The 26,813-nt window shown below is 36.4% G+C and overlaps 1 protein-coding gene and 1 long non-coding RNA gene across 2 annotated transcripts; one reads left to right on the forward strand and one right to left on the reverse strand.

The window, feature by feature from the left end:
- Positions 1 to 411: 411 nt before the first annotated feature.
- LOC140156249 (uncharacterized) lies at positions 412 to 5,434 on the forward strand. The gene is made up of 3 exons (XR_011859496.1): positions 412 to 513; positions 1,416 to 1,492; positions 5,271 to 5,434. It is a non-coding gene; the product is annotated as an uncharacterized lncRNA (long non-coding RNA).
- A 4,943-nt stretch (positions 5,435 to 10,377) lies between these two features.
- LOC140156470 (cationic amino acid transporter 2-like) lies at positions 10,378 to 21,084 on the reverse strand. The gene is made up of 11 exons (XM_072179414.1): positions 20,853 to 21,084; positions 19,638 to 19,766; positions 17,193 to 17,348; positions 16,363 to 16,525; positions 15,708 to 15,850; positions 15,118 to 15,340; positions 13,628 to 13,767; positions 12,939 to 13,041; positions 11,524 to 11,708; positions 10,787 to 11,047; positions 10,378 to 10,604 (listed from the first exon to the last, which is right to left on the reverse strand). The coding sequence occupies exons 1-11, from the start codon at positions 21,082 to 21,084 to the stop codon at positions 10,378 to 10,380; spliced, it is 1,962 nt and encodes a 653-aa protein (XP_072035515.1).
- Between the last annotated feature and the right edge of the window lie 5,729 nt (positions 21,085 to 26,813).

The raw sequence follows: 26,813 nt of genomic DNA on the forward strand, positions 1-26,813 counted from the left end.
ATTAGATTTATGAATTTTACTTCGAGGACTGTTAAATGTCAAAAATATCAATTTTCAATAATTTGCCATAAAATTTGTATTTAAAACATATTTAAAATATTTGACATCAGAAGGACATTCTTCGTATTCAGAATACAATTCTAATGTGCTCTCATGTCCCACAAAAAATACTGCGCAAACGTTCATACCAGAGCCCTTAAATCATAGTCCTCTAAATTTTCCTACGCAGATTCAGGATATCGAGAATTGATTTGTCCGCATCTAGGTCAGGACAGCCATGGACTCAGCTACAATCAGACACAGGATCAACCACAGCTTCCATACCTAAAGACGACCTATTACCAATTGGATTCAACTGGGATGAGCTGACTGGTCCTGTATTCTCTTCCAACGTTCAGGAAAGTTCCGATACTTCTTCCTATCTTTTTCCTAGAGGAAAAACGGTGGTTTCATTAAGTACTACAGATGATTCAAGGAAGCCCCAGACTTGTACATTTAACGTAGATGTTAACTGTAAGTACGCGTAATATATTATTTAAGACATTGTCATAATAATTTACTATTATGGTTAACATACTTCGTTTGGCTCAATTTAAACATTTTGTGCTATATTAGAAGGTAACCCAGCAAACACAAAACGTTTTCGACATCATTCGCAAAAGGTTATAAAAGGTTGTCAGAAAACGTTTAAATGTCGGGTATTATAAAGGGTACATTAATGGTATAAAACGTTTTCATAACATTAAATAACATTTGTTGGTAATTTACTGCACAGCAAACACAAATGTTTTACAGAAAACATTTAAATATCGGGTTATATAAAGGGTATAAAAACGTTTTAATAACATTCCAAAAACATTTTTGAAAAGTTGGTACAAATCATTCTAAACAGAATGTTATTTTGGGGTTGAAAAAATATTTTGCAAAAAATGTTTGCCCAAAATATTTACAATAACGTTTTTAAAATGTTTTCACAACCTTTATATAACCCGGCATTTAAATGTTATTAAAACGTTTTGTAAAAAACATTTTAAGAACATTTCTGTGTTTGCTGGGTGCAAATATTTTAACATAATGTTATTTAAGTGTTGACAAAATATTTGGCCAAAATGTTTGCAAAAATAGTTTACAATGACATTTCGAAAACATTTTAAAATATTGTTGTAGTGTGTTTTCATACAAAACGTTTTAAAACGATTTCATGACCTTTATATAACCCGAAATTTTAATGTTATTAAAACGTTTTTACCTAAACCAAAACCCAAAATATAACTTATTTAAAACGTTTTAAAAACGTTTTTGTGTTTGCTAGGAAGCTGGGTCCCTAGATTATGAATGATAATAATGACTTATTTTATTGTCGATAATTTTCTACAGGATGTTTGAAATAATTAACCTATTTTTTCTTTTCACAGTGATCGCTCTACTTAAGGCTAAGTCTACTGCCCTACTGATATCATGGATTCCATACCAGCCAGCAAGCGAATACTATGTAAGTTATTGTTTTGTGACAGTATCAAAATTTTATTTTATAAACGTACTTGTTTGATGTGATTATTGTTCTGATATCATTTATACATATTATATTATATTTATTTACCAACACAACCCAAGTTATGTTGTTACAAAACATTATAATGTATGTTTAAAATATTTGGAAATTCTTCTCTGAGTCATTCTCCTCCACTCTACACAAGTCCAGTCTTCCTTGGGCCTGACGTTCAGCATATCCTGCCTCCCTGTGTTGTGTGTTCCCATCTGGTAGACGGGCGACCTGGTGGCCTGGGACAGTGAAGTTGTTCTGATATGCTTGGAGAGAGAGCAGTGGCGGCGCCAGGAAATGGGGGGGGGCACTAGGGGGGCAAAGTGAATTTCAGGGGGGGGCAAAATCAAAATATTTAGTGCAAAATTACCGCAAAAAGTGGAAATTTTCGTAATTTTGGGTTTTTTCTGGGGGGGGGGGGCAAGAGTTCTGACTGGGGGCATTTGCCCCCATGCCGCCTCACTGAGAGGGAGACGGTTGTTTTGCAAGCACAACATGGCCTAACCATTGCACCCGTGATTCTTTCACAGTGGTCTTTGTTATTGTTACGTGCAGCCTGCGCCTGATCTCCTCATTCTTGTCTGGGATATTGTAGTCATGTTAGTATAACACCAAGTCTAGACCTAAAACATCTCATCAGGAGTATCTGACGCTTGCTTTTATCTATTAAAGACCAAAAAGGAGGATTAAGAGCTCTGTTAATCTTCATTTTGAGTGACCTTCCCATGTATTGGTTTGAGCAGATGAGGCTTTTTAGTCTCTCAAATATCCAGTTTGCTAATTTGGTACACCGTTTATCATCAACCTCTACTGTGGTAAATTACTACAGAAAACATAATCTTCCACTTCGTCACTTGGTGTGTTGTCGAGTGTGATATCTCGTGTATCTTTAGACATGATATCATGCATTTCGAGGGGTCGACTTTCATCATACCCCAGTTACTGCAGGCTTTGGTGGAAATATGGAGCCCTGCAACACAAGGTCCAAGAGTGTTGTATAATTAGCATATCCGATACTAAATAAACAATATTTTTCATCAGGTTCGCCGTCGCAAATAAGAAAGGAGACAAGAAGAAAAAGTGATCCCGCCTGGGAATGGAACACAGGACCTCAGGTTTACGAGACCTACGCCTTAACCACTTGGTCACGGGAGCTTCATGATTGAAATTCGAACCCATAAGCGGTCACTCTCCGTTTTTCCGTGTAATATCCGATACTGTTGATGTGTATACAGCCCTTCTGGGTTTCGCTTTCTAATTTCTGGACATCATTCATCACAAATTCGCGGTATGTGTTAATAGGCTTGGAGCACATAGGTCCGTATACACAAGAGTCACATTAGTGTACATGTTCACGTAACCGCTTCAACTCATTTGCATAATTTTGGAGGTGGGCTGATCGTATTCTGATTCGTCGAACACCTAATTTGCATAGTTTTGGAGGTTTCCATATTTGGGTTTACCTAATTAATTATTAATGACCCGGACGTTGTTTACATCATGACGTCATGGAGCTTGTTACTCGTCCGATTCGAAATGTTATATCATGAAATACCATATAGCGGAGGTGTTAGTTTTTTATATAAGGAAAATATTCCTTGCGATGACCCCATGTTGACAATGGCTAAATATGCTGTATTAGTTCTGGAAAGGGTCCGGCGACGGTCCGGCATTTTTTTTTCTTCAGATTTTGAGGTCATTTAGTAGACTTCGACGTACGTGGTGCGAAAAAGTCTTGCCGTACCTTTTTTTTACATGCATGTTTCAGCCGAGACGGTTACGTTTGCGGCCACGCAGCGGTATACAGATAAGCTCATCTAGGTTTTACTAAAGTAAAACATCTTTGGCTTGGAGAGAGGAGGCATCCTTGCCATTAACCATAACCATAACCGACATTTTGGTTTTCTTGTACATGACTTTAAATTGATGGGATCAACTAGAATCTTGTCCAGATGCATCGGACACATTTCCACGGTACTTCTTGCCAGACGGTATTAAATGCTGCCTTAAAATCAACAACATTTCAGTGTATCGGTATATACGCCTTTCCCTCGCCTTTTCAATAATTTGCCGTACAACAAACATTGCAGACTGTGGTACCTTAAACACTACGAAATTCACACAGAGAGTAATGTTATTCTCTTTTTCACAAGGAGTTTCGTTATGTTAAAGCCATAATTCGTAATTTTTCCATAGCAGCGCCCCAAATTTTCTCGAATTTCTACTTTTGCCATGATTGCAATGCTCAATGGTGTACTAAAATGCCACGTGAAAGACCAAGCCTAATGTGCTTTAATTACAGTAAAATGTAACTTTTATATTAAATCCGAAGATCTCCAGTTTTATTCAGAGTTCACAGATCGAGTGATGGCTAAACAAATCGCGTTCATGTGTATCATTAAATCGATGACGTATAATCTGTGTGCATATATAATCGCTATCGCTTACGTCTTGTTTGTACATCCCAGCTGCGTGACGCTCCACCAATTCGCCGTAGAATTGATGATGAACTGGATTAACTACCATAGTAATAGGCTAACACATTATTTGAATATATAGCACTGCACAAGTACGTTCACGAGGTACCTCTGCATTGAACCATAGATGTCAAAGAAAAGGGATAAATTACCTGGACAGTAATATAGAATATTCATATCATGCTGATCACTAGCACTTGTAAGGTTAGTATCTTTGAAAAGAACGGCATTGTATTCAATCTGTGATGCAGGCATACAAAGGTGACGAGTGCAACATGTTTGTAGTGCAGGGCGATACATTCAAAAATTGTTTTAACCTATTGCTATGTTAGTTAATCCCAAGGAGCTCATAAATGTGGAGAAGCAATAGATTACGTAACGCATTGTTCCTGTGTGCTGATTTGATTTGCCGACAAGCTAGCCATCGAGAGGTACCTTTTGTTCAGGACAAAAGGTTCCATCATTAAATCGGTAGCTGACCTGACAGCGTATTAACACTTTACTAGAACTAGAAGGAGAGCGAGTGCGTAATAGGGTCCTAAAGTGTAGGCATAAGAAAGAATAAGTGCAGAGAAAGCAAAAGAAATGAATGAATAAAGAAAATAATAACAATTATTATTATTATAGAAACTAAACACATAACAGCACTAGGAAGCCATTCAATAATGACAAAACCTTTATGCGTTACGTAATTAAAACACCCAGTCAGATGTATTTCACACCTGCCAAACAGAAGTCACCCAATTTCGAAAACTAGACGTTGAATGTACACTCTCATGAATATTGATTGGCAGCATTTTCCGATATGTTAATGCACTAATCGAAACAAGAGATGAATAGATGCTGCAGTCCTGTTACATCATAACTTCTATGGCGAATAATAATACGATTGGCGAGCTATTACACGCGCTGGATTGAAATAGCAATTTTCTTCGTTTTACCTTTTTTGTTTGGCTCGAAATTAAAAGAGGACAATGTGATCAGTAGCTATCAGTGAAAACTAATATTTAAATAGGAATATATTCTTTATGCAAATCGCTTTGATTTAAATAGGAATCTATTCTTTATTCAAATAAATTAATATTGCTCTAAATCAGTTCGACATAGAGAGGTTGCGATTTGCAAACGTAGCATCGAACGTACGTAGAATCTATTCAAAATCCCGTCACAGGAGAGTGGTTTTGAATAAATTCCACGTACGTTCGATACGTACATTTAGAAATCGCAATCTCTCTATTATCTATTTGCAGGTACGCTACCATCCCGATTACAGTGATCATGACACACAAGTTGAACACGTGCCTTCAACTATAAGTAAAATAGAACTTACCAACCTAGATTCGAACACTATGTATAGAATTGAAATTGAGGCGAACACTTCATCTTCTGTTTGTACCCTTGACATTGCAGATATGGAAACGCTATCAGGTCAGTAAAACACTACGTTAAACAGGTTTACTAAGTAAGGAGCTAGCTGAGCATTTTCTTGACGTCTAACATGATGTATAAGAATATAATTGCCAAACGTGCCGAATACGCCCTGCTTAAAGTCCCATTCAGTGATCCCAGCGAAAGTGTAAAAAAAAATTACAATTGTTTATAACTTGCTTAATAGTGAAGGATAAGTCATTCAAATTGTCATTTGGTATTTTTGAAATGGCAAAAAACGAAGAAAACAGCAGTATTGACCAAGTTGAAGCCCCATTCAAATACATGTAGCTAATTTTGTCTAAAATACACGGCTTTCGGCTGAACCACTAACAGGCTATGTTGAGCACATCTATGATAATGACAAAGCTTTTACGTAAAATACCCCCATACCAACGCAATCTTTGCAAAAAGATGAATACTTTTAGGGATAGCACCATAATGAATGTCCATTGTGATGTGAGTGAAAATAATGAATCATTTTATGTGTCATCTCCCCCTTATTTATTCAGCTGCTTCATCGTCAAGAGTCAAAACAGCACTCATCATAGTCTGTTGCGTACTTGGCCTGCAATATTGGCAATAGTACTACTCATTATTTTAAGCCTAGTCTTCTGTTGGTAAGTATACGAGAACAAATACTCGAAAATACAATGTTTCCATGAACACAGTTACCATAATATTAAATGTCGGGTTATGTGGTCTAAAACGTTTCAATAACATCCAAAAACATTGTTGAAAAAATCGTTATAAAACATGTTAATTGTTATTTAAGAGCTCGGTCACCCACCTTTGTAAAGTTTTGTTTGTGTGTGGGACCTAAGAGCACATCAGACATACCAAATTGCATTCTGAATACGAGGAATGTCCTTCTGATACTAATTTTTGTTCGTCGTTATTATTGCAGTAATATTGAAACCTATGATCTGAAGATCATTGTTTAACCTCTTTAGCTGAAGTATTAAAAATAGCCTATACCCCTCACCAAAGTATTCTACCCGAATTTCCAGTGGTGTTTTTGCTTCATTTCATACAGTTTCAAACGTCGTCATGGTCGTCAACAGATCACAATAGATGATACAGCGAATGGTCACGTAGAGCATCGCAACCCTGGATACCTTGCTAATGATGATAACAATAAACCTCAACGCTCAGACATAGAGCATCACAACCCTGGATATTTTGCTGATGATGACAATAAACCTAAACGCCCAACGAACCAAAGCAGTTACGCCCATGTATATAATTATGAGTCCTGAAAACTCTCCAACCTGAAATGTACAAATGGTTTGTTATTTCTTTTTCGCACATTATATATATGCACGCTTACTGTCACCATATTTCAACAACTTATCTTCTGGATGTAATGAGCAATGTTCCAGAAAGAAATACTGCTAAAACAATTGAATACATGAATCCAAAACCCACCCAAGTCCATGGGAAGTGATTTTGAGAAAAAAACCTGTGTATCATTTTAATTCCTTCAGTTAGATTTACCTGGTCAATATGGTAAGTTTTACGTGGAAATGAGTGGGTTAAACTGTATTAGGTATGACGATTAGCATTTCAGGGACTTCGTGGGGGTTCATTTTAAATAATGGACTTGGGTGGTTTTTTGAATCACATACAAAGACAACAATGTTGGAGTGAGATTACCAGTAGTAAGAGAATACAAAATTAAGCACACAGGTATGTATATATAATGTTGATAAGCATACTGCCATGTAATATAAACCACACACTTTCCTTGATTAAACTCATTTTTTTTTCAAAAGTCACTCTCCAGCAATGAATGTGTTACACGTGGACTTTTGTACATACTGGATTTCAATCAATGTGTTACAAGACTCAAATCCTGGATATGGGTGTTTCTTTCATACATGCTATTTTTCACATGCTCAATAGACACAGAGTATGAATTTGAGTTGTTCTTTCATACATATGACAGGCCTATGTATAGCAACAATTTCCTATGCTTAACTCAATGTGGCCAAAGTATGGACTTGGGTGGGTTTTGTATTCATATATTCAATTGTTAAACAACTGCAACTGTTTAAACCATTTTCCTTTATGTACATTAGATTATATATAGAGTCCTTTGAGTCGGTTTGTGTCTCTGGAGTTCAAAGGCTGTTTTACGAAGTTCCACGATGCCAAAATAATTATGTAAAGGTAAATAATTCCTTATAATTCCAAACACATCTTAAACGACACAAGTGAACCCTAACCACAGATATCGAAAAGATGGTAATTACAAAATCATACTAAGGCGACGAAAAAAGAAAACCCTATTCTACGGGCCCGACCGACCCAGATTTTGAACAAATTGGGAAAAAAATTGTCCTGTACAAATGAATGCCGACCCAAATTTCGGAAATTTCAGGAACAAATTTAAAAAAAAAATATTTTCTCAAATTGCAAATTATTTACAGATTTTGGTGATTTTTTGTGTCATTTCCACAAAAAAAAGAAAAAAAAAGGCCGACCGACCGACCCTACTTGAAAGGTCCGTCGCCCGTAGAACAGGGTTTCTTTTTTTCGTCGCCTAAAAGGTTGAAATTCATTATTATACGAGCATGTATGATGACTACCTTTTCAAGCTCACAGATTGACAGGTCAAGTATTACGATTAAACTTATAAACGAACTGTTAAAAAGCAAGCCTTTTAATGTTCGGAAATTATTTTGGCAATAGCTCTTTGCAATAACGACACAACCCAATAATTCTCGCTATTCACAATAAGGGCGCCGCCAGCGGATTTTGCGATGTAATCGTGATGTATCATGGGAAAAGGTCGACATCCAAGTCCGCGCAATACGAATATTACCATGCTATTACATAGGAACACGTGACAATATTTTTAGTTTGTCAAAATAAAGGTGTTACACGCGACTCGATATGCAATAATACTAAATAATGTGATTTGAAATGTGCACAAGTCATTTTTGCTCTATCCATTTGCGTGTAATACCGTTATATTTACAAACTAAAAAATATTGTCACGTGTTCCTATGTAATAGCATGGTAATATTCGTATTGCGCGGACTTGATGTCGACCTTTTCCCATGATACATCACGATTATATCGTAAAAGTTGGCGGCGCCCTTATTGTGAATAGCGAGAATTATAGTATTACGCATTTGTTCAGTTTCCTTGTTTCAAAATCCGTTGTATTAACCAAAACCACTTAAATAAGAAGTTTAACATTTCTTTGAAGTTTTAAAGTACCTAAAACGATTACTCAATGTACAATACTAGACCATGAACATGGATAAGAAACTCACGAAGGACGTTTGAATACATGTACTATTATATACGTATTTTGAAGAAATAACCAGTACATTCTTCTGCATATATTATATAGGCCTACATAATCAACATTTCTCTGTATGAAGCATAATAATATGTAAATGTAATCAGTCTGGTCACATGACGACATAAATACATTGGTGCCTCAAAACGACAGTCAAACCGTCATTGATTACGGGCTACGGCTACAGCTAAAAAATCCAAACATGACGTCATATGTTACCTTTAATCCTTGAACTACTGAGCGATATTTTGTAACACTGACTACGAAAGGGGCTAGGGTGCATCCCCTAATGTTTAACTCATACCGTTATATTTGGTGTTATATCACTCATACATAAATTCTAGACAGTTCATTGGTTGATTACCATTTATCATTTTTTACCATCACCCTCTCCGTGTGATAGTCTTTACCATCATGTGCTCTGCCGTAGTACGACTGCGCCAAGCCGTGCGCTGACTCTTGGACTCGCCGATTTAGTTATGGGGTGGACCCCAAAATGTGAAGTATATCACGGCAAAACATGGTGTTATGTTGATGAAAAATGTATTTCCTACCTTAAATAGTATTTTAGTAATAGAATTTATGCATGAGTGATATAAAACAAATATTAACTGTCTTAAATTCGTGTAATGGTCGAAATATAATCACTCGGTGAAAGATGTATTGTTCCATTCCACTCGCCGTTCCGGCTCGTGGAATGGAACAATCCGTCTTTCACCTCGTGATTATATTTCGACGATCACACTCATAGACAGTTAATATTTGTATACTATTGTATAGCTATGGGTCTCCTCTATCCAGTGATACCAAAATGAGTACAAACATTCCCTACATAATGTCGCTATAACATCATAATGTGAGCGCACCCTTGCAAAATTGGGAAATTCTAAGCTATTCTAGCCATAGCCAAAAATGATTGATTTCCGGCTACAAACATGCGATTATCATCGAATTTACCCCCCCTTTTTTTATGGTCATTTTTGATGGTCGGTCCTACCCCGGGTAAGGTGCTGGGGTAACATTTTATCACTAAGCGCGGAGAACGGATCTACCATGTCTACAATTAGGTTAGTCGTTTGGGCATAAAGACGCACATTTTTTTATGACTGATGAATAACCTTAGGGGGTTGGTAGTAGTTCGTAGTTCTATGGTTAATGACAACAAAATGGATGCAATACCTTAAAAATGCGTGTGCAAGTGAAATAATGATCTTCTTTGCAGTGTTTTTTCTTACGCTTTTCTTTACAATATGGTAGGTAAAAACTGATAAAACATTATTTTCAAGCGGTGGTGGATGCGATATCGCCATTTTTAACGTCGCCATTGGATTAACACGCAATCATGAAATCTTCACAAACAGTTCTAAATTTGTTATAACATAACCTAAACGCTTTTTACTTTCGGGCTAACGAAACGTACTTTCGGACTAGCAAACCTTAGGAACAACTGTCAGCTCCCGTCTAAACTCATATTCAAATAGAATTCAAATTCAAAATGAATGGGACAAACATTTCACGTTGCACAGAGACTTTCACAGGAACAAGATATGATGGCTGCGCGATTGGCTACAAACCATTTTAATCATTGTGACATCTTTGGTGGTATCCATGCTTTATCAGGCTTGATATTCTGCTGGCGTACTTGCGTTGACATATACAGCGCCATCTGGAGTAAGCTTAATGCCATCATCGTTTTCTTCGTTCATCTCCAGGTCAATATTTGATAGAGACTGTTTTGGTGTTTTTCTTTCGTTAGGAATTAATAGAGGTTCATGCTCACAAATGGCGATTGTCTTACGCTCCTTACTGTGCTTAATTCCGTATGTGATGTAGATAAATAAGCCTGTGGGAACAAACCAACATTAGCATGTAAACATATGTTTATGTTGTTACATTTAAAGTTGTATATCATGTATATTTAAATGCGTAAAATTGTTATTATCACAGGAAACAACCGAGCGTTGACTTGTATGGCGATTAGTTATATATCGTCGAAAAGAGGATTACATGATACCTAGCACCTACCTATTAACATAAATCCTGCATATCCAATCCACGTCCGTTTATCCATATGTAATAACAAGTAGATGTTGATAAATAGGCTTGCTGCAGGTACAAATGGTACCCAAGGAACTTTGAATATCAATTCAATGGTGTTTTGTGGCTGCTTCCATACGATAAATAATAAGATTGCAATGAAGAGACTAAATATACAGATAAGTGCGATGGCCCACACTTCACCATCCCCAAACACTATCAGTGCAGAAAAGGCAAAAAAACAAACGCCTGGAAGAGAATATGACAAACATGTCTTTAAAAATGGTGTTCAAACAGTATGGGTGGGGTTATCATATCACATGATATATTATGCCACATATATTGTTTTCGGCATTCGCTACGTGAATATTTAATGCAGGTTTATCTAACATGGGTATCGGTACCTGAAAAGATTGTTAGGCTATTTTAAAAACAATAAACAAACAAAGATACTCTGCCGACTTTCAGATTTTTAAGCCCTCGAACGCATTATGTGATAATTCTGCAAGTAATTAAGTATCTGAAATATCGCCTAAAATGTCTGCTTATGATATGAAGAACCATCCCACTCAAAAATGATACCAAAAGGTTTAAAATGATTAAATTGATAAAAAAGTTATTAAAGTTTTGAAAGATGAATGATTGTTATGGGTGTTTGATGTTACTATGAAATGCGATATTTATTGTTTTGTTAATCATGTTATTGGTTGTTTTCCACAACTTACAAAGTAAACAGACACATATCATGACAATTGTTGATGACAATCCCGTAGCCACGTGATATCTAGGTTTGAACATATTATATAATATATTTTTGAGAGATGATTCGGTGAATTTCTTGGATTCTTCTATTCGGAATCTTGGATACAATATAGTGGCTGCAGCGGCTGAGGCTTCATCTGGTTCATATCTGATAAAATAGAGAACGGGTCAGCAGAAAAACACCATATTTAATTTGGTTGCACTGATTGCAATGATATAGGTACAAACAGAATACAGACAAGCAATTAAAATGGCATGATACCAGATATAAACTTTGCTTTTAATAAAGTTATTGTTTTTTGCTGTAAATAAACGGTTTCTAAAAGCTCCATTTTCAACCGGGGAACAAGATAAAACAATGTTAGAGTACTTAAAAGGTACAAAATATAAAGTATAGCAAGTAATATTATATGCTTATTATGTCACCGTACAAGTTGTCACTTGGTGACTCTTATGATTTAGGCCTACATGATCGGTATACCGACAAATATTAGACTGTAAAAGTACGTCATACAGGGTGCCCCTGAAAGACCTGTATTGTCAGGAACTGAACCCCTAAACCAAATAAACCTAAACAACCGACGTGGTTAAAGAATATATCAGCTATCACATACTTTTCGAATTTTGACAATTGACCGCTACGTTTTTGAAATAAAACAATTTTACGAAACTACTTCATTTTCAATCCGTTCCACGGAGTAAAATATCTATCAATGACAATAGACGCCTCATGCGCTGATGATGCATAAAGCACTGCAAATACAGATCATCGATTGATATTTGAATCGTGGAAAGGCTTGAAATGAGAGAGTTTCGTAACATTCCTATATTTCAAGAACGGTGCGGTCAATTGTCAAAATTAAAAAAATATGCGATCGTTAGCTGATTTATTCCTCAACCACACCAGTTATTTAGTTATGTTTAATTATGGCGTTAAAGTGTCAATACAATTAAGTTTCTGACGATACAGTTCTTTCAGGGACACCCTGTAGACCATAGCTAGGATGTATTGTGTTGTGCTTTTTTTTTTACTTCAATCATTATGATATAGAAAATGTGAACAACTAACAAAGGCTAATTACTGCACCACGATTGGACTATTAAGGCACCGCATACAGTTTGGTCCTATATTGTTATCGGTACCCCGTTAGGTACCGATGTCTTTTTTTATCGTGCCCAGGAGCTGCAATAAATCAAGTATCTTAATGAGCTATACTATTACTATATTAATAGTGCTATCACTTTCATAATAAACGATGACATTATGTAAATGTTCAGTGTACGATAGAAAGAGCCATCGCCCGGATCCATCGGTACCTTGTATCGATGCACCGATAGCGCTATGTAACCAATCTAAAAGTGGTGCCTAAAAACTAACCTTAATATGAGAACACATGCAGCAACTAAAGCATACGGAACCAGAGTACCTGCAGCCACGATGTTAACTAAAGCTTCAATATCCAACATTAAACCAAGTACACCTAAATGGTATGCACAAATTATGTATCAACTTGAGAAAAAAGTCTTTTAGAAATAGTTTCCGATGACTTACGTATACTTTGTAATGTTCGTGATCTCTTTACTTTAAGTTTTCTATTTACAGGTTAATAACTGCGCATCGGTTATTTGGAGGGCATTGTGTAAGATCTATAACTTTACCTTTGGAACCGAGGAATATTCTGAGGTCCAAAGCCAAATGTTTAGATTTTTCACAATGCTCGACATATTACCGATGCAAAGTTATTAACCTCATTTTTCACACAAAATAACACTGATTGTCTACAGGACACCACATAAAAACTTGCAAAACCTTTTTTGTTTTAATTTTGTGATACAATGTAGCTTGCAGCAGCTGTAAGCAAAAGTGGGTAACATGTTTTGGAATTATTGACCTAAAACAAAGTAAATGCAATCAAATCGACTTCCTATAAGTACACTATGGGCCCTATAATTGTCTTTTGTTTTTATCTCAAACCAACAGAGGGACGTACCAAATGTAAATACGTGTCAACTCATATGGATCTGTAATCGATAAATTTGAGCTAAGATGTCCCCGAACAAACTTACCAGATAGAGTCCCGCACACCAAGCAGGCAAAGATTGGTGTTTTGGATCTCTCGCTGACCCATCCTAAACAACTGTACAACAGACCATCTGAAGCCATAGCATAGATATAACGAGGCATCGCAAATATACAGCCGAACAAACTTTAAACAAATGAAACAAATCATTACTGCTTGAAACTAAAATAATCAGATTGTGTATGAAGTATTATCAAGTGGTCACTATTATAGTCTATATATCTACCTCTAATCACCGGCACTAGCTTTGAAGTTCAGCGTATGCTGCGTTGGCTTAGCATTGTTTATTGCGTGTACATATGCGACATGTTGCTCGAGCGCGAAAAAAGTATGTGCACGCACCAAGTAACGCTAAGCTAACGCAGAGCATGCTGAACTTAGACTGGAGGTAGATATAGACTATAAAAAGTGGCACCAAAACCGCCAAAATTTGCTGAAAGTGATCATTTTGGTACGACGTCCGCGCTTCCTTATTTTCGAGCCTTCCACATCAGCTTTTGATAATGCCTTTGAACAATGTACCTGCTACAGATATATAACACATTCAGCTTGTTCGACACGCAATCAACGTAACAGCTACACCCGGATTATAACTTTCAATGGGCTATAATAGAGTTTTGTGCAGTAGACTATAAGCTGAAGTTATAGTCCATCGATGAGCGATTTGTATTTGTGCAATAAGGTGCGGCTTTCCCAATGCAACAAAATGCGCTCTACCTCACACAGTGTGATCGCCCCGATATCTTCATGGCAGAAATCGCCATGATGGTAGCTCGAATCCACTAGTTCTTCAACAGCCACGCATGGCCATTTTCTTCCGACCTGTATAATAGTTTTGAGACTATGAGGCGCGGAACCTCCGACTAAGGCTATTGACAATTGACCTCTGTGGAGGTCAGTGAGCCTGGTACGTCATCTGCTTTAGACATCCTCCACCAGTGATCTACGCTACGCCAGTATTGTGTTATGTTCCGTAAACCGAGTGTTTACGAATGAGGGCAGCTGTCATATTTTTGTTCTGCACATACAAAATCTGAATTTTTGTCAATTTTTGATTTCAAAACGCACGGTTGAAGTTCAATACGCTCACTCAAGATTATCATGTTCTTTCAACACATATATTCAAGTGCAAGCCTTACAATTGACGTCTTTGAAACCAAAAATGACGGGAGGTATTCATCATTTTCTACCCCGGTATCTAAAGATCTCATCATCTGAAAATCAATACACGTATATCGGCTTGCATATAGCAGATACACGTGTATTGATTTAGTTTCCCTGCCTGTACAATATAATTATTTACCAGGCATTGTCGCTGTGCCTCATTGGCTAAATTTCAATCGCTATCGTTCAACGATGTAGTATAAATGCAGCTTTAGGGTTTGGATTGCTGTTATATAGGGTTAGAGTTTACCGCGTCGAACAAGTGTAGTTGGTAACAAACGAAGGACATCCATATTTTACTTAAGGCTGTACCTTGTAATGAGACCACAAATTCCTCCTAGCGTAACAATGTACGTGGCAAACCACCACCCTACACTATCAAAAGCGACTGGTAGAGGGGCTGCTTCATCTAGGCTATAATATGGCAGCATCAGTGTGAGCACAGCAGATACTCCAAAGTACGCAAGGAAGACGATGAGCAAGGAGAGCATCGTACCAAGCGGAATGTTGCGCTGTGGTTTCTGAGCTTCTTCACCTGGTATAAATAATTAGAGGTAAATATCTATTGCAAATCATTGATAGAATATTAAAATGTACTACTTCAATTGTAGACATTATTTGGTATTACCATTAGGCGGAGGCGCCGTGTTTAGCGTTAGGTTTGGATATTTAAATATTCTTTATTTTCCATTCATCCGGTATTTCCGGATGGAAAATTGAAGAATAATTATAATTAAATATCCAAACCTAACGCTAAACACGGCGCATCCGCCTAATGGATAATTGCTATAACATAATCAACTTCTACTGCTAAAGCTATGATCAGAAATTATATCTTAATTTTGTTTAGTTGGTTTTGGATGTTTGGACACCTAATGATACGATTAATAACATAACTGCACCTGTTTGTGAGATAACATCGAATCCTATAAACGCATAGAAACACATAGCAGCACCAGCAACCACGCCGTTAAACCCATATGGAAAGAAACCTCCAGTACCGTAGATAGGACAGTCCGCATCAATGGTCTCGTTTCCTATGATTCTAAGAGAAATATATTGTTAAGTGTCCCATTTAAGCCAGACCATCCACAGCAACGCCCTCAATTTTTTTTCGAAATTAGCATTAAAAACCGGGTTATCTACCAATATATTGATAGGCAAACTGCCGGGTCAGACATTCACCCAGATTTTGTTGATGGCGCATTATTCTTCGGTTCCCAAAGCAAAATATTTCACAATAATCTCAAAACAAAGCAATCACAGAAAAAAATCCAGAGTCATCAGTAAAGGGTCAACATTTCATCTGGGACCACTTGGTCCTATATTTGTAACAGACTGTTCCATGCACGAATTGGACTCCTCAGTCATAGTGATTGTTGTCATGGACGTCATCATCTTTCATGACGAACCAATAAATGACAACCTTGATGTTTTGATCAAGTTATAGCTAGGATGTCTGAGATCCAATTCGGAAGAATATGAAGTAGTGTCATTTCATTTATGTTTTGTGCTATAATACGAACTAGAATATTTTGCTCGTTTCGTACATCATACCTTTCACATGGTTCTGTTGGTATATCAGAAACCGGAATGGACCAATTACTCCCATCTATCTTGAATAATCCACAGATGATAATATATACGATAACGTACATATTAAGACCAGCAAATATATTGTTGAATGTTGCGGATTCCTTCACTCCAAATATCATCAAAACTAAATAAAAATGGAAGAACATTTATTTGCATAATTAAACTTTTTCATCAACACGTATAATAGTCATACAACAAATGCAAAACCACTCACTCACAACTTTATAATCCAATTGCATTACCCATAACTATATCCGACGACCTCAACATTTTCAAAGCCCAAAAGGGTTTGGCGATCCAATTCATTGGGTCGTCTAGTATTCCATGAAGAAAATTCTGAAACACCATGGTGACGCCACCAACAAAAGCGCCATACTCCACAACTTGAGGTCATATTTGAAACTTACGCTACACAATTCCAAATGTAGTAAAAGTTACATCATTCCCCCATCGCACCAGTTCTTTAGCACAATGTGTGTGTGTATTATAATAACACATTTGATGTAGAAGGTACAAAAACTCATATTCCAAAACTGGAGGTCAAATTTGAGCAATGATTGGTATAATGTTGGTGAAAGATATTAGTAGCTTAGCCGAGATGGTGTCACTTCTTCCTATTGCTCCCGCCGAGAGGTATACTGCTGCCCAGCTACTTCATTGGTACTCTAAGTACCCGTGTGGGTACTCTAGAGTACACACATCGGAATGACACTGCAAGAGTAGCCACGTAGTCTCTGGGTAGCAGTTTACCTCTGGGGTCAGCAGTAATAGGAATTTGGTAGTATACTCACAAGCGAAGAACAAACAGAATATCAGAGCCAGGAAATCTGGAAAGTCTGCGAGTCCTGGATGGTCCATTGGAAAATGTGCTGTCATGTAGTTAGTTATACGGTTATCTATTAACGAATCAAGATATGCACTAGTGGCACGCGCTACTGAAGCACCACCTGCAAATAGAAAAGGTACATGGAACGTTACTGCACAGCACACTTTGTTTCATGGATGTGGCTCATTTGATAGTGCATGAAAGAACAGTGATTGAGATTCAATGCTAAAACACTGATTTCCAAGGAGGCCCTGCATCAAAAAGTACAACATTCTTAAGTGAAAAACAAATTTAAAATTACATATAAATACTGTACATACATGTAAATAATATAAATTATTTTACGATACAACTTAAAAATTACATATGAGCACACAAATAGATTATGATGCAGATGGAATAAACAAAATTATGAAGAATGAATCCTATGCTTAAATTGAGAGAGGCTCATGGATTCATAATTGCATTTAATATCAGCAGAAAGACTGTTCCAAATTTTAGCAGCACGTGAATTAAAAGTCCTTTTCCCTGCATTAATATTCCATGACACTTCGTGGAGATTAAAGTTGGTTTGACTCCTTGTGCCTTTAGAATGCATGCTATACATGAAATTAAATTGAGATGATATGTAACTTGGAGCCATACCTTTAAGGCATTTGAATATAAGAACCAACATTTGGTTAGACCATCTATCATTTAGTTTGTTCCATTGTAAGATACTCATCATATCATTAACAGGTGTTCTAATATCAGCAGACAGGATAATGCGAGCTAATCTGTTATGCAGAATTTGAAGAGTGTTTGAAAGATCAGCACAACAATTTGACCAAACAGAGCTACAATAATCGAAGTTTGGCATGACAAGTGCATTAGCAAGCATGATGAGAGTATCTTTTGGAACAAAATATTTAATACGTCTGATAATACCACAACGTTTAGAAATACAAGAAGACATTTTATTAATATGATTTGACCAAGACAAGATAGGGTCAAATGTGACACCAAGGTACTTAAATTCTTCGACACGCTCAATGTTATCATTATTATAATATATGTGAACATTTTTGAACTTTTCTAATATATGACGAGTACCAAAGACCATAAACTTGGTTTTCTTAGCATTTAAAGTAAGATTGTTACTCTTGAACCAATCAGCAATAATATTGAAGTTTGTCTGGAGTTCTGATTGAAGAGTAGAAGGGTCATTAGCAGTACAAAGAAGTGTGGTATCATCAGCATACATGGTACATTTACAATTTACAGTATCAGGTAAGCTATTTACAAAAATAATAAAGAGAAGTGGACCAAGTATAGATCCTTGAGGAATTCCAATATTGATGTTTTGAAAGTTAGACAGTGTGGAATTTATATTTACAGCTTGAGCTCTATTATTAAGGTACGACTTGAACCACTCTAATACATTACCTCGAACACCATAACAATAAAGTTTCTCAATCAAGAGAGAATGATTTACACAATCAAATGCTTTTTAAGGTCAAGAAAAATTGCTCCAGTAGCACGTCCACTATCCATGTTTTTCAATATATAATCTTCAACATCAATAAGAGTAGTTGCAGTAGAATGATTTGTACGAAAACCAGACTGATTATCTGATAGAATACCAGAGATTGTAAGGTATGAATAAAGTTGATTGTGCACAGATCTTTCAATAATTTTTTTTGAGATAAGAGGCAAAACAGAAATAGGTCTATAGTTCCCAACATCTAATTTGTCACCAGCTTTAAAGATTGGAGTAACTTTGGCCAATTTCAATTTGTTGGGAACATAGATGTACAAAGTGAAAGATTACAAATATAAGAAAGTGAATGACATATATACGGTGCAGCAAGTTTAAGAAGTTTTACACTAATATCATCAATACCAGTTGACTTGTTGTTAGGAATATCACAAATTTGCTTATAAACAAAATCTGAAGAAATAGAATTAAAGCTGAAAGAACTATCAGAATCTTTGATATTATTGTTAACCTCTGGACAGGAGGAATTTCCAATTTTTAATATTTAGGCCAAACTAAGCTCACATGTCGACCTTTAATCTGCAATGTTTTGTTGACGTAATTAAAAACAAATTTAAAAAGTTGACCATTCAAAGAATTATTAGAAATACATATTCCTATTCTATTTTTCTTTTAAAACATTGTATGAGCAGCTGGTTCATTTTCAGATTTCAAATAAGGTCTTCATTTGGTCCCAGATAGATGCAATACATGTAGTTCAATTTAGTTTTCTTATTTAGTTCTTTCATCAATTCATCTCTGTCAACATCCATTGTATACCTCTCGGTTGTTGTATCTGATCAGTAACTCAAACAAAAGATACGAAAACATCTGGCTATTTCGGTTTCGTTCATTATCAATAGCTCTGTTAATCAACAATAACTGAAATATTACCGATGCAATTCTGAAGGAAAAGACTCCAGCCTACAACAAAGGCTAATGCTTCACCTACGGCGATGTACGTGTAGATATATGCTGACCCAGCCTTAGGGACTCTCGCACCAAATTCAGCGTAACATAGTGCTGTCAATATCAAAAATTACAGGAAGAGCAATTTAAACAGCACAAGTAATAAGAATATCATCAGCAATAACATAAAAGTGTAATATATAAGATTCACTTGATTTGTATTTAACATTGTGTATTAGTAAAAATTAGTGTAGCATAATAACATATTCCGTCATGACGCCCTAATAAATGTTGCAACCAAACAGCAACCTTGTCACTTATCAGCAATTGTTCAAATTCCATATTGCTTTTTGGTAATATGCTATAAAATATTATTCCGACTCTAATAATACTGATCACAAAAAGTATCTGTTCATTAAAAACGAGAGCAATATCCAAAAGACACTAAACCAAAATTACCAGATAAAATATAATCAATAGATGTAGAAGGGTATTAGTCCAAAAAGGTTGAAAGTTAAGATCTACCATAACGTGCCCGCTGTATCTATAATACAAAAAATGGATGATTTTAGTCGGTACATGTATGTGTTGATTACGGATCAGATATTTAAATTGATTTCCATATCATGTGTTGTTATTTCCACATAATAATACTGCTGCATGCTGGTGCTAGTGCAAATGGTATCAGAATAATATTATCATCTGGCGTGTTCTAAACACAAACTACACTGTGAATATCGCGAACATACTTGCAGGTGTGTCCGTTCTCACCATCTCGCTAATTTGAGATGAGATAAGTGCACCGAGTCCCGTACATGGTTCAATACATTACAGGGTTAATGGCAAAATAATTATGTAGAGACAAACGTAGTAAAATGTAATTTAATAAGATAATACCAATGCAATACAGATATCTTGAAAATTAAAAAGAGTGGACAGAGGGAGCATTTATTATAACATGTAAAATGATTTTAGATTAATAAGTTATGTGCAATTCGATTACCGTTGATCAAAGTAGATAAAAGAAGCGTCTATTTTTTTATGGCATAATATTCACGAGCAATTTGCAAATCTTTGTACATGTTTATTATAGACGACTATATGTATTTTATTGAAATACTTATGATTGCTTATAGTACTTATGATAGAGATAAATAAAAAAACAACAACCAAGCGTGCATGATAAACGATTAAACTAACCTGATAAAGTTGCAACAACTGCAGCCACGAGAAAAGAAAGTATCATTGCAGGTCCTGCTTTATGCTTGGCCACCTGGCCTGTCACTACATAAACACCTGCTCCGAGAGTCTTCCCTAGACCAAGGAGAATCAGATCTACTAGAGTAAGACATCGTCGTAATTGAGACTCGCCGAGTTCATCAGGATCTATCTGTTTCTTTCTAAACAAGGGTCGCACGATTTCGCCTATCATTATGCCTACTAGCTGTTTAGTGTGTTTGGTTATACGTTAGTTTTCTTCATTGTTTCGTTATCTTTTATTTTACGATGGCAATGCTATTATCACTCTCAATTTCATCTTTGGACTTTGGTATGAGATATGACCTTGGCAGCGGGCTATTCCATATTCACTTCGTTAAAGCCAAATCAATGTGGAAATGTTCATCTATCATGTCTATGGAGTGTTTATATGCAAAGGGTGGGGTCTTGAATAATGCACCAGCTCTTTCACGTTCCAGCATCAATAATTATTGTTCGCCTATATATGTATTTTATCTTATGCATTACACTTATTTTGCAATTTTGCATTATATTTTGCAATAAAGATTTGTTACCCTCGCGGGAAATCATGGACATTGAACATTTAAATTAAAACGATATGTTTACTATAATTATATTAATTTAAACTCTAGAACTAGGGGGGGATTGTACCAATCCCCTACGAACCCCCTAAGATTTTTAATCTGTCATAAAAAAACGCCCGCGTTTACGCCCAAACGACCTAAGTAGATCCATCCTTTGCACTCATTTTGGTGATAAAATTTAGACCCCAGCACCTTACCTGGGGGTAGGACCTGCTATAAAAATGTCCATAGAGGGGGGGGGGGGGCGGCCCCAATGAATTTCATTACGTTCTTGTGAAATTGTTCCAAGAGCTACTGACTTACTTGTTAGGTGAAAATAACAATTTCCTTTTATATTTAGGAGAAAATTCGGTGAAAATCGCATTTTTGTAAAAAAATTAGCCGCAAATCAATTTTGCCTATACTTTTGTACATAGCCAGAATTTGCCAAAATTTGCATGGGCGCCTCACATTATGACGTCATAGCGACATTATGTGCAACAACCCCCACCCCCATCATAGCCCGTGTTACAAAATATGATAGTTGGAGTTTAAGTTGGTATGGCACTGCGCCGCAGCCTGCACAACATTAACACAGTGCGGAACGCCAGCTTGCTATAGACGAATCCAACGAGCCAAGTGATGGTCAAAATTCATTCGGCCATTACTGGGTCACCACCGCACCAAACTGGTGTTGTGACGGCACAATTGGGTGGATTAAACCCGTTTAAAAATCGATGTTATATTGTATTGTGTTGCAAACCGTCATCATTCTATTGACTACGTACATGACGTATAACACGGGTGATAGAATGCAGTTTAAAATCCTCGCCAACTGAGGCCGCATCATTTCACATTTTAGGTGGGATGGTCTCGACGGGGACCCAGCAAAGGCTGCCATTGAGGTGTAGGAATGCTTGAAATTGGATTCGTCTATATACAAGGGATAACGAAATATTATTGATAGGAAAGAAGGAACTATAAACAAACCAGTTGGGCTGTGTGCCGGCCGGGTATCGTGTATATGGTGTCTAGTTTAATTTCCCATTATTTAAATATTTTCACTTGGCATTATGCAATGTCACAATAAATAATTCAGTTGATTCCAGCCATCAAACCGTATACTATGTGGTTCAGTTTCTGATTTGAACAGGCAAGGCTGGTTAAATCTGATTGAACATAAATATTCAACACACATCTTCTCACAAATTGATCAAATTTAAGAACAATTTTTTTAATCTTTAAACAATAATAAACAATAATAAGAGTTAGCATAAAATATTAGAATAGTTTATGATGTCATTTCCATGAGATGTCTTTCTCAAAGATTTGTTTGTCAATAAATACTTCATCTGAGGCGCCCTGACTTTTCTGAATCCAAACTGGGCCTCAAAAATGGAGTCCTGTACATAATAATTTCAGGTGTCTATAATATTGAACAAAAAATATACACTTCTGGATATGTGAACTTAAAAATAATTGTATTTACATCTTTACAAAACTATGTTGACGGTCAACTATACAGAAACTTCCATTGGTTCGGAATAGCTGATCTTTTTTTTCGGAATAGACAAAATTGTGGTGTTAGGAAAAGCGGTCTTTCGACGAAATTATACTGCCCCTTTGGAATAAAGGGTCTTCTTAACGTCTAACAGACTGTAAACATTATTGCAAAAGAGAAAGCCCCGATTCGCAATATCATATTCATAATTCACATACGTATCAATAGTACAGGCAGAAAAAGAATATAGGTAACAGGTATTTCAAATACAGATATGTTATTAGAAATAGTAATCCAAACTCCCAGGGTAGATGTATAGTTCAAAAGTTGAATGCCTTATTGATTTGTAAGCGTTTTTTAGAACAAGAGAAGTGCTTCCCATTGATTAGAACATTAAAATACAGCTTTTGATTTCGTTCTCCCTAGGGTTTTCGATGACCGTAAATCAGAGCGTAAAGCATAAGGGTCCCGGGGGGGCACTCCAACTTTGGAGGTGACGCGTATGTAGGGCTGTTAAGACCCCTTTTTCAGCATCGCTGTCACCCAAAGACCCCATATTTTTTTACGAACACATGCTCGCTCCGCGCTCTGTCACCCGAAGACCCCTATTTTTCCATTTGATCTGTCACCCAAAGACCCTTACAAGTTCAATTTGAACAGCAACTTTCATTTATCACTGATTTTGTTACTTATTTTGAGGTTTTTGTGGCGCTGTTTTGGTTCTCACCCAAAGATTCCATTTAAAAAAAGGTCATGTTCTCACCCAATGACCCCATATTTTTTACATTTTGCTCTCACCGAATGCCAAAAATCATGCTCTCACCCAATGACCCCATATTTTTTACATTTTGCTCTCACCGAATGCCAAAAATCATGCTCTCACCCAATGACCCCATATTTTTTACATGTTGCTCTCACCGAATGCCCCTTAGTGAAAGCGCCAGCCCTACACCTATATCCATTTCAAATTGAAGTGCCCCCCGGGATAAGGGTACGTACATTATATTGACTGCTGGTTTTAATTTTGACATATTTGTCTTTGTTTCGGATAAACAGGGGTGAACATAACTGGTACCTTAATTCTTTTCACATCTGTATTTTGACAGGAAACCTGTATTTTCTCACTACTGTAAATCGTGGTAAATATAAGAACACCTTCAGATTTCACACCACCAAATAGAATGATATGGTTGTGCGCCCTTAATTTCACTTCTCAATTTAAGCATTAAAATGAGCAGAAATTTGCATAATTTTAGCCAAATTTGGATTGGTCATGATTAGTAATATTAATTCCTGCAAGTGTACCACAGATGGGAGCATGGAGAGATCGAATAACTTTTAATGATTTTAAGCAGCCTTTTCTTTACAGAAACACTGGCATGGTTTTGCCTGTAAAGTAGACAATTCCCGGACATCGTAGACTTCGAGGGCCAGTCATAAAAAATAATGACGGTCAACCTATATTGTTTCCCAGCCAGAGGGATCAGGCAAGGGCTGATTTCAACCATCATAGCTGTCGCTTAAAACTGAGTCGCTCCTGTGAAGAAATGACGTTTTCTTAAGGCAAATTTAGCACATATCTCTATGGGACTCTGATTTGGTGGTGTGAGATCTTAATGTCCCTTTTAGTAGGTTTTACTTATTATTGGAAAATAATAAATGTAAATCTTTGTCAATTTGCGTATATGCCCTCTCGTAGTCTGCTTGTCTCTAACCATGCCAACATTATGCATTGGAATCAGCGATTTTAAGCTGCTGCATTTTTAACTTTTTGGCCAGTTCCGATTGCAATCCTATAGGTTCCTTAGATTTCGACTTTTGTTGAGACATGTTTCCTGAAACAAACAAAATATGTGATGATAAATTAAAATAAAAAACAAATAATTATGAACTTTCTTATAAGCAAAGAAGTTAAAATCTGCAACACAAAATACTAAAGATAGCACCCATTGGCGTTGTCTTACAGATTCAGCCAATTGCATCGTCCTTACTTTCTACACCATCGTCTTCAAATTCGATACCACCACTGTCAGTAACTGTAGTCAAATACCACACAGGCTTGGTTAAAGGTATTGGATTGACTGAAATCAAACAATGAATAAAAAAGTGAATGACTTTAATGATTTTAAGGATATCATGACATAGAAAATAAGATTACTTATGGTTGCATTAGAGATAACATCAGACCATTTTCTGATGCTGATCCAGAAAAGGAAAATAAATAAATCGTGTATTTCGCTAACATCCTCAAAAATGAACATGATGAATATATCAAAAAGTCAAAAACGAAGTGAGAAAACAACTACAACAATGATGACGACAGCAACAATATTGATATCAGAATAATAATAATAATGACAATAAATTATAACAAAAAAAAGAAAGCAAAATAAACCAACAAACAAAACAAACAAACAAAAAAACAAAAAAAACAAAAAAAACAAAAAAAAACAGGTTTTCGAAATTGCGTGATATCATTATGTTAATTGTTATTATTATGTTTAATTTATGATAAACAACCCTAATCAGAGGTTGAAGTCCTTGGTTTGGGGAAGGCCTTTGATCTAATTCTAAGCCATTCTAATCGTTTAAGGCCGTACTACACCCATATATTGGTTTGATTGGTCTAAAAAAATATGTTTTCATTTATAGCTAGGCGATATATGCACGGATCATGTGAAATAAAAATAATTATGAAAAAACTTTGTAAAAGTGTGTCTTTTCACCCATTTGTCTTAAAGTTGACTGGTTGGTAAGGACGCTTATTTTTTTAGCGATCCACTTTTTACGTCTGTGACAGGCGGCGTAGGAAGCGCAACACGTGACGTACGAGGCTGGCGAAGATACACTGACAGCCCCATTCAAACCAAACTACACGGTTAGCAATTACAAATAGAAAATTATCATACTTGCAGTGGGGTACTTTGTCGTACCCCGACGGTTTTAAAGTAAGATAATTTTGCTTTGACACCACATAACAAATTTAGAATTCTTTGTGACGATTTCATGATTATGTGTTATAATCTAATGGCGACCTCAACATTGGCGATATCGTTTCCATCACCGCCTGGTCTGTGATGTCAGCGGATGTCACTCTCCATAGGGATGGGCGATACCAGCTTTTGTCGATTGTCAATCTAGAGCAGTCAGGGGTGGCGGCCGAATTTTTAGAAAAATAAAATTAAATTTAAAAAATGGCCGCGGAGCGCTTGCGCGACGCAGGAGGTTGTCTGAGGGAGGATGTTCCCCCTCAGAAATAAGAAACTGGTGCAAAATGACGATCTAATTGAAGCGATTTGGTGGACAATTTTGGCGCTATTACTCACGGCGTAAAATTTTAGTTTGGCGGCCGAATATTTGTGAAATGTGCGGTTCATGAAGTCTTTCTTGGACAAGTTTCCCTATTGTCGTAGGCCTATAAATTGTTTTAAACATAAATCGGCGAAAGAAGAAGCGAAAATGGCCACTTGTATATCGATTACGCAGGGGAGTGTAAAATGAAGAAAATTGAAGTGTTTTGGTGGACCATTTTGGTACTAGTGTGTAAAACTTTAGTTTGAAAAAGCCGCGAATTTGTTAAATGATGGTCCATGAAACCTTCCTTGGACAAGTTTTCCCTGTAAGCCTATACCGCAAATTGTGTTAACATAGGGCTTAAATTTGCAAATGTTGGAAGAAGAGCGAAAATGATCATATGTTTATCCACTACGCAAGGGTTAGTCTGAGGGGATGTTCCCCTGAGAAGTTTGAAAAATTTGCAAGATGAAGGTCGAATTGAAGCCATTCGGTGCATTGTTTTTACACTACTATTTGAATCAATTGCTTTAAACAGAAAAAAGGGCCCGAACTCAATTTGCA

Source organism: Amphiura filiformis, chromosome 7, assembly GCF_039555335.1.
Source record: "Amphiura filiformis chromosome 7, Afil_fr2py, whole genome shotgun sequence".
NCBI lineage: Eukaryota > Metazoa > Echinodermata > Ophiuroidea > Amphilepidida > Amphiuridae > Amphiura > Amphiura filiformis.